The sequence below is a fragment of the Schistocerca serialis genome, chromosome 6 (genome assembly GCF_023864345.2).
Source record: "Schistocerca serialis cubense isolate TAMUIC-IGC-003099 chromosome 6, iqSchSeri2.2, whole genome shotgun sequence".
Classification (NCBI taxonomy): Eukaryota; Metazoa; Arthropoda; class Insecta; order Orthoptera; family Acrididae; genus Schistocerca; species Schistocerca serialis.
Window position 1 is genome coordinate 170769518 of NC_064643.1, and position 15166 is coordinate 170784683.

The following is a 15166-nucleotide window of genomic DNA, read 5'->3' on the forward strand; positions in this document are numbered from 1 at the left end:
AACATCACCTCCGGGTGCACTGAGGAGGCAAAACATTATGAGCACGTTCGTAACAGCGTGTTTATTCACCTTTGGAACGTAATGCAGCAGCAGTTTCGTCTACCAATGATTCGACAAGTCCTTGGCAGGTTTCCGGAGGTATGTGGCACGAGTCATGGACCCTTTGATCACCACCACAGACCCCATGGCAGCCCAGGTGAAAACCCCCCATAGCGTATACTACCCCTATCGGCCTGCATCAGTGGCGACATGTTTAGGGAAGCCGTTCGCGTGGATGACGACGTATCCGCACTGAGACTGTTGATATTTTTAAAAATATCGGGAATCCGTCACATCGATATTTAAAAAATATCGTTATCAGCGCTCGTTGCATCGAAAAAAATTACAAATATATCAATATATAGACGAAAAAAGTATCGACATATCGGCCTAAAAACATATCTGCTACACATTATAAATATAAAAAACTAACAGTTTTAGAACCGTATATTTAAATATTGATTTATTACAACTTTAAACAAGTTGTGTGCAGCAACCGTGAAAATATTTTTTATAGTGAAGACAGCCCACTGGTTGCAATGGATTTTATAGTCGAATTGACCATGGTTTCGACTCCTAAACTAAGGGATTCTTCATCAGAATTTATATTACATACGTAAGAAGTTGAGCATAACAGCTCTCGTCATACAATTTTAACGCCAAAAAGGCCACGTCACACAATAAAACATCCTACGTAAAAGTTTTACTGTCATTTCTAGTTAAAAATTAAAGATTGCCACTTAGGGCTGCTTGTGTATATTGATCAGGTGGCATCAGACTCGGTGGCGTTAAAATTGTATGACGAGAGCTGTTATGCTCAACTTCTTACGTATGTAATATACATTCTGATGAAGACTCCCTTTGTTTAGGAGTCGAAACCATGGTCAATTCGACTATAAAATCCATTGCAACCTGTTGGCTGTCTTTACTATAAAAAATACTGATTTATTATTACATATTCTGTACATCAACAAGCTAGCAGCCTGCTAGAGGAACAGGAAGAATTGAAACGAAAACGATGCACGTTCACGCTTGGCGATAACCAATTTTGTTAACAATGGTAACTACGTGTAAGTGGCACAGTAAAAGGTGTGCCTTCACGTATGCGATCTGCTTGGAACAGTTCATATCTAGTTCCCTGTTTTTTCATTTCTGCAAACGCCAGCGAACCAGCAGTGGTAGTGTGAAAACTGCGCGGTGAAGTTAAACGTGGCAGTTTCTGTTGGTAGCGCCGAGTCCCGATTACGTCAGCATTTCGCCTCACCCGTCTCCTCACGCCACTAAGACCAATCTTGTCATTCAGATTTTTGTTCATCTTGTTTTCTAACGCTACTGTTGTGCTATTTCTTCACTTCGGAAATCTTCTTATTGCATTCACACCGCTACCGGTCAGTGGAATCAGACTTCTCCTTTGTGCCACTTGTACTTGCTTCACACAGTCAAAGAGAAAGACTGGAGTGATGAAAGCTCAAAAAGGTAGTAAGACTCCATCACACAGCAAAAGTAAAATTATGTTATACTACAATTTCAAATATTTACCAAAAATAGAAAGAAAAATAAAGTAAAATAAAAATATCGGCACTCGATATTGCCGATTTGATATCTATATATTGGTGGTGCAAGTATCGCGTATGACTATCAATAATACGTGGAACAGATATCGATACATCGATATTTTGTCCACAGACACGGCCATTGACCTGGTGTTACAGGAAAAGTGATTCATACGACTGGGCGGCCCTCTTTCATTGATCCACAGTCCAACATCGATGACTGCCGTCGTAACTGACAATCTCTCTGGGTCAGGTCACCACGGAAGATCTATTTTGAGACACTCGATCAACAACGCGCGCCGAATAGTGTGCTCCGAAACACTTGTGGCTGGATTTTGTACCGTGTGTTCAAAACTGCTACAGATCGTCGGCTGTCCTTCCTTTACACGGTGGGCAGCCTCCTATACGCGGCGTGGACGTCCACACCTATACGTGGTTTCATCGTCCTTCAACCAATTTGGACGCTGACGAATATAGTAAGCGACACAGCAGGCCAGCTTCCCCGTTTCCGCGACGATCGTTCCCATGTTCCGAGCCATAAGACTCCGCCTTTTATAATCCCCCATTTGCGGCTCCCCATCGCCGCTAGAACGAGTCCTCAGTCTTCCATCCCATCCTTATCCCGCCACGCGCCTGCAGCACCTCCGGGCAGCACTCCGTCTCAAGATGGGCAGTGGTCATAATGTTTTGTCTCTACAGTGTATGCTCGTTTTTCGAGTGAGGCATGACGCGCGGCCCTTGTAAGCCACCCACGCACGAACGCACGCACGCACACAGGCAGGCAGCAGGGCGGTGCCGGCGAGATAGCGCTGAGCCGGACTCACCTGCGCGGCTGCGGGGGGCGTCGGCGGCGGCGGGGGCGGCGGTCACGTGGCCCTCCCACTGCTGGGCCGGCCGCCACTCGTCTGCAACACAGAGAGGGAACACGTCAGCGAGCGGCTCCTCTGCTCCCGTCACTGCTTGAGCCCCACCACTGTAGGAGATGCGGCAGTAGCCAGGCTAGCCGAGGGTATACCCAGGCAACGTGTTGCAAGCCAGGAACACGTCACCAGGTACACAGCGTAAGCAAAATAAAAGTGACCTGCAAAATATTTCACGCACCTTCAGATAGGCAACCCATCTTACATCTCCCACCCCCAAGTTGCGTACCTTAAGGGGCGTGATATTTTTTTAATTTTTTTTTTCGAGCCAATTTTACACGTAGTTCACACTGAGACGATACAATATGCAATGCAGCACACTTTAATGAAGGTTCCGCGATGCGACGCTTAAAAGTGCGACACTTGTGTTCCCACTGGGATGACACGATACACGATACAATACACAATGCGACTCACCATATGACAAGCAATGAGATGGCACGAACCATGTTTCTGTTCCATTCCAAATGCAATCGTGAATTCTTATGGAGAGAACTTTATTTTCGTTTGTCATTGCTTGAAGCTCAAAGAACTGAAAAAGATGGTATCAAACATAGTTTGGCTGTGGTATCTCGTCAGCTTCCCCAGCACGAACACAAATTGCACGGATTCTACAGAATGAGTCCAAACAGGTTACACTTTTTGGAGCAACTAGTCTCGTCTACTCTGACAAAACAGGACACACATTTTAGACCTGGTGCTTCTTCTGCTGAGAAGCTACTGATTACAATAAGTTGGTGCAAGTGTTTAGCGACGTAAAAAATATAACTACGAAAAGTTTATTTTTTTTTCATTCAATGTAGTACATATACATGTGAAAAATGGTTACAAATTTAAAAAGCTAGGATAGTATTTCTACAACTGTTCAGTTTCGAGCAGCACTGAGAAGAAACGTTGCTAGATTTGAAGAGCAGTCAGTCACCATCGATGGTGTAGCAGTGGGTCACGAACTCTGTGTAAGGGTAGACATTGAAACTCAAGAAATGAAAGCAGCCCATGATGACAAGGAAAATCTTTTCATTTTTGTAAGTTTTTCATCTCCAGTTTCAGCTTACGAAAAAGAGAAACACAAAGGCGTTCCACGTACCGCACAATAGGCTGCGCAAACAAGTTCTCCACGTACGCGTACACCACCATTACTCTACCACGCAAACATAGGGGTTACACTCGTCTGGTGTGAGACGTTCCCAGGGGTATCCACCGGGGGCCGAACCGCACAATAACCCTGGAAGAGTAGTTTGGTGTGGGGCGGCGGAGGGGTGAAGTGTGGACTGCGGTAGTCGTCGTGGGGTTGTGGACCACTGCGGCTGCGGCGGGGACGGAGCCTCTCCGTCGTTTCTAGGTCCCCGGTTAACACAACATCAGTGGAGATTCTGACTAGGACCAGATAACTGTTTCACTTCCGTTGTGTATTTAATATAAAGACAAGCACACGAGTTTAAGGTGGATAACTGTTTGTGAGGAAATAGTTTTGGTAATACGTAGACTTTTATAGAGTGGGAGGTAAAATCAGGGCTAAATTTGAGACAGAAACAAATATAATGGGGAGGTTACACAACTTTGGGGACACGAAACTAACACTGCGAGTGGTTTGAGGTTGGGTTTCGTGTCGGCAGGGTGTCAACAAAATTAAATATGACACGCAACATTTCGTTCCTTTGTTGGACATCTGTGCTACGGGTAGCTGTTTGTGGTATTTCAGTCACGTTGGCTACAAAAAGGAGCAGAGAAGTGTTCACTTGAGGTCGTCCGACGCGATCTCGACACAAATGGTGTGACGACATCTGAGCCTAACCCAGAAGTCATTCCATTAGGAACACATCGAGAAATCAATCATTAGAAACACATACTCAAATGAATTACGAAAATTGCAAAAAAAAAAAAAAAAAGGTTCAAATGGCTCTGAGCACTATGGGACTTAACATCTATGGTCATCAGTCCTCTACAACTTAGAACTACTTAAACCTAACTAACCTAAGGACATCACACAACACCCAGCCATCACGAGGCAGAGAAAATCCCTGACCCCGCCGGGAATCGAACCCGGGAACCCGGGCGCGGGAAGCGAGAACGCTACTGCAAGGCCACGAGCTACGGACTGAAAATTGCAAGCAAATAAAACACCTGGCAGACATCCACTGAAGACACAACTATTAATCGCCACAAAGAAAGTAATGTGATTACCAGATTCATATCTGGCGACTATGATTCACGCATGGTAGCGTCTTTCTTTCATGCATTAACTTTATTAAAAAGAAACGTGAACGGTTCTGGTGACATCCTCAGGTGGTTGAAATAACTTCTCGGTTCGTCTGCAACAGTTTCTTGCAGCGAGGTCGCTGAGCAACCGAGCAGCTGACGCCCTTTTCTATCCAGTCAGGAACCCAAACACGCTTCTAGCTTCTTATGCAGCGATTTCATGCCGACCAATATTAACTCTACCAGTACTCGCGCTGCTGCCAAGACTTTCAGGTCAGACAGGATTCCGGCGCGCACAAAACGACCAAGGTGAAGCGGAGACTAATGTCGCTGTGTCTACAATCATAGACGCTATCAGTTTCGCAATACTGGCTTCAACCCACTGGCGTCGTCTACATTCGTCTTCAAGCATATATTTTTACCAGTTATCCCATTTTAGGCGACAGCTCTTCCTCAGAGAAACGTTTATCGGGAGAAAATTTTATCTGGTGAATGCGATGACTGATCCAATAATTTTGTTTCAAATACAGCAGTTTTCTCATTCCGGAATGAATTTCTTCACCCTGCACAAGAATGTTCGTTCTTTTGGAACTTTCTGGACGATTAAAACTGTGCACCGGACGCGGATGCGAATCCAGAACTTCGCCTGTGGTTGGCAATGCTCTTACCGACTGAGCTATACAGACTCGCCTTCGCAATTTCCCTTCTGCTAGTGACTCTCCCTCGTAGTTCTCAAACTTTTTACGCTCTTCTGCACACCTTGCTGGACTAGCCACTCCAACTAGAAAGGGTACTGAGGAGAAATGGCTAAGTCACAGCTTTCGGAATTGCTTCCAGGATGAGCCCTCGCAACCTGTAGCGAGGAGTGCGCTCTTTTGCAGCTGTCGGAAGCGAAGCTGTGGGGCTGGGTTAACAGTGGTGCCTGGACTGTTCTGCCACTGAGATTGCTTCCCACGTTAGGTGAGGTCCCGGATTCTGTCAAGAACTTCCGTTTTCCTGTAGCTAAAAGATGCAGGTGGAAAAATGCAGTGAATTCGTAGAAAATCATTTTTTCGTTTTCTGTAGTCCAGAACACTTCTCACGTTCGTTTACATTCTGCCGGACCACAAAACCTTAATAGTCTTGTGCAGTTATTGTTTCACGCCGTTGAAAGATAATAAGTATGAGAACTAGTTTTCGTAAACCGGTAAACATAGGCACGTAGAATCATTTGTATTCTTTTCAGAACGTTGGAAACATTGGTGATAAAGTAAAAGAAATTTTAGCCTTTGAGTTTGGTCAGCAATCAACAAAAAAATGAGGTTAGTATAAAATTTCTCAATTCTTCACACAAAACGCACTGTACTTTTTCTGGAGATGTGTCTGTGGCGTTAGCTATTTCATCTATGTAATCGACGATGTTTCAGAAGCTACAACGTGGACGATTAGCAGTCCAAAGAGAAGGGAACAGAAGCTTTTGAAAAGTAGCACGACACAAAATGTTGAAGATGACATGGAGATATCGAATGACTAATGAAGAGATGAAGAGCTACGGCATGTAATACCCGAGACAACAGAAATTCACGGCACATCTTTATTAAAAGAAGGGATCGGCTGACTGGAAAGGTCCTGAGGCATGAAGGAATCATCAATGTGTTTATTTAGGGAAGTATATACCCGCGACGTAAGCTGAAAGACCTACTTGGGCATCATAATTTGTTGCAGGTCGTGGTTGACGTTTCACATGTGGCTGAACACTTCCTGTTTCCTTAAATAACGTAACTATCCGACGAACGGCCCGGACACTTGGATGATGTCGTCCAGGATACCGAGCAGCGCACATAGCACACGCCCGTTGGGCATTTTGATCACAATAGCCATACATCAACACATTATCCACCTTTTCCCCAATTGGTAAACAGTCCATTTTAACATGGGTTATGTATCACGAAGCAAATACCGTCCGCACTGGCGGAATGTTACGTGATACCACGTACTTATACGTTTGTCACTATTACAGCGGCGTCTATTACAAAGCGAAAAAAGTGGTCCAACTAAAACATTCATGTTTCTTTACGTACTACAAGAATATGTAATAAAAAATGGGGGTTCCTATTTTAAAAAACGCAGTTGATATCAGTTTGACCTATGGCAGTGCCATCTAGCGGGCCAACCATAGCGCCATCTGGTCTCCCCTTTCAAGCTAGACGAGTTTGTGTGTGTGTGTGTGTGTGTGTGTGTGTGTGTGTGTGTGTGTCAGGGACTGACTAGTGCAAGCAAGTACAAATGGACGTGGATTGCGGCCTAGTTATACAGAGATGAAGGGGCTTGCTCAGTAACAGCTACGTCGAACAAGTCTTGTTACTGAAGACCGCAGCAACAAGAAAGAAAAGTGAAATACAGAAACCACGGACTGGTTGTGTCACAAAAGCATCGAAATATGATTGCGCAAAGAAATTAAAAAGAATTTGCAGTTTTGCCAAGGCAGGCGAGCACCTATCGTTAATCTAACACGGAACAGTTCAGTTGGAGTGACGTCAGCCGGGCTGGATAGCGCAATAGATTCGGCATGGATGTCGATAATCGGGAGTCAGCAATCAGCAGCTGCCGCGATGTTATCGCTGACGGCATTATCTGCGAACCGAGCCACGGCCGCCAACTGCAGGCAGATTTCGCTGCCCAACGCTGGGCAGTGGGGCTCCCATTTTCCTCTCATTCAGAAACAAAAACTGCCGTTTTTGTTCCGTGCTCGCACCTTTCCTTTGATCGGCCAAGTTTCCCTCTGCTATCCAAGGTGAAGATACCTACATAATTTCTGGGTTGAAGTAGATCAAATGTGCCAATTTAAGAAAAGTGCCGTGGCCCTTGTAACAGTCCAGTAATGTAGGTTTTTTTTAATTGGTTCAAATGGCTCTGAGCACTATGGGACTTAACAAAAAAAAATGGTTTAAATGGCTCTGAGCACTATGGGGCTTAACATCTATGGTCATCAGTCCCCTAGAACTTAGAACTACTTAAACCTAACTAACCCAAGGACATCACACACATCAATGCCCGAGGCAGGATTCGAACCTGCGACCGTAGCGGTTTTTTAATTCCTCAGTTAAGTATTAATTTCAAACATAAACGAGGAAATATACTGATTCCAAATTCTTGCTGAGTGATGGGAGGATAGCCGGCCGCTGTGACCGAGCGGTTCTAGGCGCTTCAGTCCGGAACCACGCGGCTGTTACGGTCGCAGGTTCGAATCCTGCCTCGGGCGTGGATGTGTGTGATGTCCTTAGGTTAGTTAGGTTTAAGTAGTTCTAAGTTCTAGGGGACTGATGACCTCAGATGTTAACTCCCATAGTGCTCAGAGCCATTTCAACCATTTGAACAATTCGCAATTTTTCACAAACACAACTTTTATTGATGTAAGTTCACAAGGTCGATGACTGAACCACAAACGAAAGGTAACAATAACGATGCCAGTAAAAGTCTCTTAATTGAGATAAACAAATGTTCACTTCTAATTTTCCACAAAGGTTTGTGAAAACACACACACACAGTAGTAAGAGTCCAATACAGAGACAAAGTCGTAATTTTTCAGTCGTCCAAGTACACGAGGTCTGCATCCGGAATGAACTCAACTTTGGGGCTGGTTCTAGCCCCTAAACAGCTGTCTCCAGTCAATCAGGTTTTGGCGTAGTGATACTTCCTGCAGGCCGTGGCTCGAGCTCCCCCTGCAGGAAGTACTCGGAATGTCTGTTTCCATTATCTTGTATGTAAATAACCGGTGTTTACCATGGTGCTTTTGGTACGCCTTGGACATAGACAACCTCGTCCTCTGTGGTGTAATATGGGTTGCCGGCCCTCAGGGGCTACCTTGGCTCCGGCATAACATCATGGGATACCTCCTATTATTATGTTGGACCTCGTTTTGCCCGGCTTATTGCGGCTGGTCGAAGTCGCACTGACTCAACAAGTCGTTGGAAGTCCCCTGTTGAAATACTGAGCCATGACTGCCTCCATAATTGCGACAGTGTTGCCAGTGTAACATCTTTTGCATGGACTGACCTCTCGATTCTATCCCATAAATGTTCGATGGGATTCATGTAGGGCGATCCGGGTGGCCCCGTCATTCGATCGAATTGTCCAGAATGTTCTTCAAACGAATCGGGAACAATTGTGACCCGTTAACTTGGCGCATTGTCATCCATAAAAATTCCATCGCTGTTTGCGAAGAAGCCGGCCGCTGTGGCCTAGCTATTCTAGGCGCTTCAGTCCGGAACCGCCCTGCTGCTACGATCGCAGGTTCGAATCCTGCCTCGGGCATGGATGTGTGTTAGGTTAGTTAGGTTTAACTAGTTCTAAGTTCTAAGGGGCTGATGACCTCAGATGTTAAGTCCCACAGCGCTTAGAGCAATTTGAACCATTTGTTTGCGAAGATGAAGTCTTACAACTTTAAACATGGAACATAGGATTACACAGGCAACAGATTGCAAATTACTATTTGGTACATTGATCTAGGTTTCGACACCTACTAAGGCTGTATTCATGAGAATGAACCGTAATTTACGGTTTATCAAAAGTTCATTCTGATGAAGACACCCTTAGTAGGTGTCGAAACCTAGACCAATATACACAGCAGCAATATGCAACCGGTTGGTTGTATAATGCTATTATGAAACATTAAGTCAATGAATAATTGCAAATGCTCTCCAGGTAGCCGGACATTTCAAGCCAGCGATCAATGTAAACCAGCCTATACTATTAAGGAACCACCATCAGCTTCAATAGTGCCTTGTTGACAAGTTGGGTCCATGGTTTCGAGAGGTCTGCGCCACACTCGCACCCAACCATGAGCTCTTACCAACTGGAATCGGGACTCATCTGACCAGTCAACGGTTCTCCAGTCGTCTAGGATCCAACCGATACGGTTACGAGACCAGGGGATGCCCTTCGTTCAATGCTGGGTAGCAGTGACAATTCTACTCAAATGACGCTGCTCTCGGTGGTTAAGTTAAGGACGTGGCCACTACGTTGTCCGTGGCGAGAGGTAATGCCTGAAATGTGCTACTCTCCGTACACTCTTGGCGTTGTGGAGCTCGGAATACTGAATTTCCTAAGGATTTCCAAAGTGATACGTCCATGCGTCTACCTCCAACTATCATTCCGCGTTCAGTGTCTGTTAATTCCCCTCGTGCAGACATAATCACGTCAGACACCTTTTCAAAATAATCACCTGAATACAAATGACAATTCAGCCAATGCACTGTCCTTTTATACACTACTGGCCATTAAAATTGCTACACCACGAAAATGACATGCTAGAGACGCGAAATTTAACCGTCAGGAAGAAGATGCTGTGATATGCAAATGATAAGCTTTTCAGAGCATTCACACAAGGTTGGTGCTGACATGAGGAAAGTTTCCAACCGATTTCTCATACACAAACAGCAGCTGACCGGCGTTGCCTGGTGAAACGTTGTTGTGATGCCTCGTGTAAGGAGGAGAAATGCGTACCATCACGTTTCCGACTTTGATAAAGGTCAGATTGTAGCCTATCGCGATTGCGGTTTATCGTATCGCGACATTGCTGCTCGCGCTGGTCGATATCCAATGACTGCTAGCAGAATATGGACTCGGTAGGTTCAGGGGGGTAATACGAAACGCCGTGCTGGATCCCAACGGCCTCGTATCACTAGCAGTCGAGATGACAGGCATCTTATCCGCACGGCTGTAACGGATCGTGCAGCCACGTCTCGATCCCTGAGTCAACAGATGGGGACATTTGCAAGACAACAACCATCTGCACCAACAGTTGGACGACGTTTGCAGCAGCATGGACTATCAGCTCGGAGACCATGGCTGCGGTTACCCTTGACGCTGCATCACAGGAAGGAGCTCCTTCGATGGTGTACTCAACGACGAACCTGGGTGCACGAATGGCAAAACGTCATTTTTTCGGATGAATCCAGATTTTGTTTACAGCATCACGATGGTCGCATCCGTGTTTTGCGACATCGCGGTGAACGCACTTTGGAAGCGTGTATTCGTCATCGCCATACTGGCGTATCACCCGGCGTGATGGTATCGGGTGCCATTGGTTACACGTCTCGGTCACCTGTTGTTCGCATTGACGGCACTTTGAACAGTGGACGTTACATTTCACATATGTTACGACCCGTGGCTCTACCCTTCAGTCGATCCCGGCGAAACCCTACATTTCAGCAGGATAATGCACGACCGCATGTTGCAGGCCCTGTACTGGCCTTTCTGGATACAGAAAATGTTCGACTGCTGCCCTGGGCAGCACATTCTCCAGATCTCTTACCAACTGAAAACGTCTGGACAGTGGTGGCCGAGCATCTGGCTCGTCACAATACGCCAGTCACAGCTCTTGATGAACTGTGGTATCGTGTTGAAGCTGCATGGGCAGCTGTACCTGTACACGCCATCCAAGCTCTGTTTGACTCAATGCCCAGGCGTATCAAGGCCGTTATTACGGTGGTTGTTCTGGGTACTGATTTCTCAGGATCTATGCACCCAAGTTGCGTGAAAATGTAATCACATGCCAGTTCTAGTATAATATATTAGTCCAATGAATACCCGTTTATCATCTGCATTTCTTCTTGGTGTAGCAATTTTAATGGCCAGTAGTGTGCCTTGTGTACGCGATACTACCTGAAATACGTACGCGTACACACAGCTGTCCCATGACTTGTCACCCCAGTGTAATTTCTGAGCAGCAGGCGGACTCTAATTATGAACGGAACGTCACATTAAGAAGCCCGGACTGCCCACGGCTGTGCACGGGCTGTGTTGTGCTGCGCCGTTGCGGCCCCGCTCCGTGACCCGCGAGCAATGCGCCGCCGCCGCTGACATTTACGCCGCCGCTCTCCTGCCGGGATTCCCTGACACCCGTGCCGCCGCCAAGTTATCGTCGTCCCCTGGTCGACACTGCCAGTCCTGCAGAAAACCAGCGGGCTCCTGCTCCTCCCCATTGTCTTTTATATTGTCGCGTAACGGTATCTGCATCGCACCAGACACGGACGAACGTGCAGCTTTCACTGCAGCGGAATAGGGCACTCCACGTACGGTGGGCGTGGCCGACGTCACGCGGCCACTAAAAGCCACTGTCGGCTCACGAGCTCCTCGTGCAGCTGCAAACCTGAGCACTCCCGTTTACCCGCAGCTGCTTTACAGCCTCCACCCTCCACCAGCGTCCAACGTATGTCACCATCAACCGCACCTCCTCCCACATCCTTCTGCTGACGTGTTTCTTTTCCTTCATCTTTCACTCTCACATTGGGCTGAGGAGGGAACTTACGCTTTTTTTCAGGCATAAGTGGCTGAAGAGCCAACACCGTGTTACTAGACGAGGCCGAAATGCACGCGTTTTAGCTCACGCAGGCTGGCGTGAGGAGGGAAGAACTATACTGCCGTTAGGTCTGGAACATGACAAGGAATTAGAATTCAGAAAGTGGACGGAATTAGTTTCATACTTAACTTCAATCCATTAATGATGAACGTCGCTCTTGACGGTACATGAGTCACAATTTATCTTTTCAGAAGACATATAGAAACTGAATATGGCGCCTTGCTAGGTCGTAGCAAATGACGTAGCTGAAGGCTATGCTAAACTGTCGTCTCTGCAAATGAGAGCGTATGTAGTCAGTGAACCATCGCTAGCAAAGTCGGCTGTACAACTGGGGCGAGTGCTAAGGAAGCTCTCTAGACCTGCGTGTGGCGGCGCTCGGTCTGCAATCACTGATAGTGGCGACATGCGGGTCCGACGTATACTAACGGACCGCGGCCGATTTAAAGGCTACCACCTAGCAAGTGCGGTGTCTGGATTCTCATTTCATCTGAATCGCTTATGATTTTGCACAGTGCAACATGCGCAATATGGCTGCCAAGTGATGCGTGCAGTGGGGCGTGGGCAGTAGCGTGTATGTAAAATATGTGATCAAAAGTATCCTCACACCTGGCTGAAAATGACTTACAAGTTCGTGGCGCCCTCCATCGATAATGCTGGAATTCAGTATGGTGTTGGCCCACCCTTAACCTTGATGACAGCTTCCACTCTCGGATGCAAACGTTCAATCAGGTGCTGGAATGTTTCTTGGGGAATGGCGGCCCATTCTTCAAGGAGTGCTGCACTGAGGAGAGGTATCGATGTCGGCCGGTGAGGCCTGGCACGGAATCGGCGTTCCAAAACATCCCGAAGGTGTTCTGTAGGATCCGGGTCAGGACTCTGTGCAGGCCAGTCCATTACAGGGATGTTATTGTCGTGTAACTACTCTGCCACAAGCCGTGCATTATGAACAGGTGCTCGTCCGTGTTTAAAGATGCAATCGCCATCGCCGAATTGCTCTCCAACAGTGGGAAGCAAGAAGGTGCTTAGAACATCAATGTAGGTCTGTGTTGTGATAATGCCACGCAAAACAACAAGGGTGCAAGCCCCCTCCATCAAAAACACGACCACACCGTAACACCACCGCCTCTGACTTTTACTGTTGGCACTACACACGCTGGCAGATGACGTTCACCGGGCATTCGCCATAGCCACAACCTCTCACCGGATCGCCACAATATGTACAGTGATTCGTCACTCCACACAACGTTTTTGCGCTGTTCAATCGTCCAATGCTTACGTTCCTTACAACAAGCGAGGTGCCATTTCGCGTTTACCGTCGTGATGTGTGGCTTATGAGCAGCCGCTAGACCATGATATCCAAGTTTTCTCACCTCTCGCCTAACCGTCATAGTACTTGCAATGGATACTGATGCAGTTTGAAATTCCTGTGTGATGGTCTGGATAGATTTCTGCATATTACACATTACGACCCTCTTCAACTGCCGGCGGTCACTGTCAGTGAACAGACGAGGTCGGCCTGTACGCTTTTGTGGTGTACGTGTCCCTTCACGTTTCCACTTCACTATCACATCGGTAACTGTGGACCTAGGGATGTTAAGGAGTGTGGAAATCTAGCGTACAGACGTATGACACAAATGACTCCCGATCACCTGGCCACGTTCGAAGTCTGTGAGTTCCGCGGGGCGCCCGACTCTGCTCTCTCACGACGTCTAGTGACTACTGAGGGCGCTGATATGGAATACCTGGGAGTAGATGGCAGCACAATGCACCTAATATGAAAAACTTATGTTTTTGGGGGGTGTCCGGATAATTTTGATCACATAGTGTATAATGAGGTATCTTGAATAGAGTGCCTTTCTTCGTGCCAACCAATCAAGGCATTTTCACAAATATGATGAAGTTGAAAAGTCAAAGACTTTCAAAGGGTAAACATTTTCCCTAATTGGTGTTATATACTTCAAATCAATAAATATATTGTACTACACACTTTCTAAAGCACCCCATGTTCTTCCTCAGCGTTCAAGCTATCTCCATACTAAGTTTCATCAAAATCGGCAGAGCAGTTTAGTAACAGACAAACACTCTGTCGTTTTTATATTGTTATGGATGTTTGATGTTGTTGGCTAGTCCTGTTTGCGATTCTGTTGCGCTGTATTCTTCAAAAATGGTTCAAATGGCTCTGAGCACTATGGGACTTAACATCTCAGGTCATCAGTTCCCTATAACTTAGAACTACGTAAACCCAACTAACTTAAGGACATCACACACATCCATGTACCAGGCTAGATTCGAACCTGCGACCGTAGCGGTCGAGCGGTTCGAGACTGAAGCGCCTAGAATCGCTCGGAAACTCCGGCCGGCTTGTATTCTTCGTCTATTCTTTTAATGCATTGGGCTATTAATCTTGGAAAACTGAAAATAATGATTTTGTCCTCAAGTAATTGCGTAGTCTGTATATTGCTACTTAGTCTATTCAGTCCGATTTTACTTGCACGTGCGGTGAGCCGGCATTTTGAAGGTTTTTTATTCGCTATTTCGTATATGGCGTTGTTTGGTGTATGTGTTATTAGGATTCTTCTTCCTCTGCTGAATAATCTTTTTGTTTGGTTGTTGTTAGCCGTCCAGACGGATCTGCGTATTCGAAAACTGGTCTCACAAAGGTTTCGTATGTATGAACTGATCTTTCATTTGAAGCACTGTTTATGCGATCTTTAATCATCTATAAGTCGTCGTTATGCTTTTGATAATGTAGCATCTACAATAAGTCTGGGGCACTTAGCTTCCGTTTTTTCTGTTATTTATTGTCCGCATCATTTCAATTTCAAGTCTAGGGGTGTTTCCTTTTTATTCTTGTAAATTTTTTGTGCCAAAGGATAACAAGTTGAATTTTATGGGCATCAGGTTTTATGAAGCACAAGCTGTCTCCTCTCCTTTACGACCTGTACACTGACCGCATGCCCGAACATCCACACCTTCCACGCCTGCCTCATGCAATGTGCTGACGACACCGACAACCTAACTACCCTCTATACCCTCCAACTCTCCCATGCCTCCCTCCATATCATTTGAATCTCCTAGTCGACTGTTGTAATACCTAGAAACTTCAGGTAAAT

General features: G+C 46.2%; 1 protein-coding gene across 1 annotated transcript in view; it reads right to left on the bottom strand.

Annotated features, from left to right (window-relative positions):
- Window positions 1–15166, bottom strand: part of LOC126484719 (uncharacterized) — a 370831-nt gene that overhangs the window by 156334 nt on the left and 199331 nt on the right. Inside the window, exon 2 of the mRNA XM_050108315.1 lies at window positions 2417–2497. Coding sequence (XP_049964272.1) covers window positions 2417–2497 — 81 coding nt within the window. The remainder of the gene's footprint in view (window positions 1–2416; window positions 2498–15166) is intronic.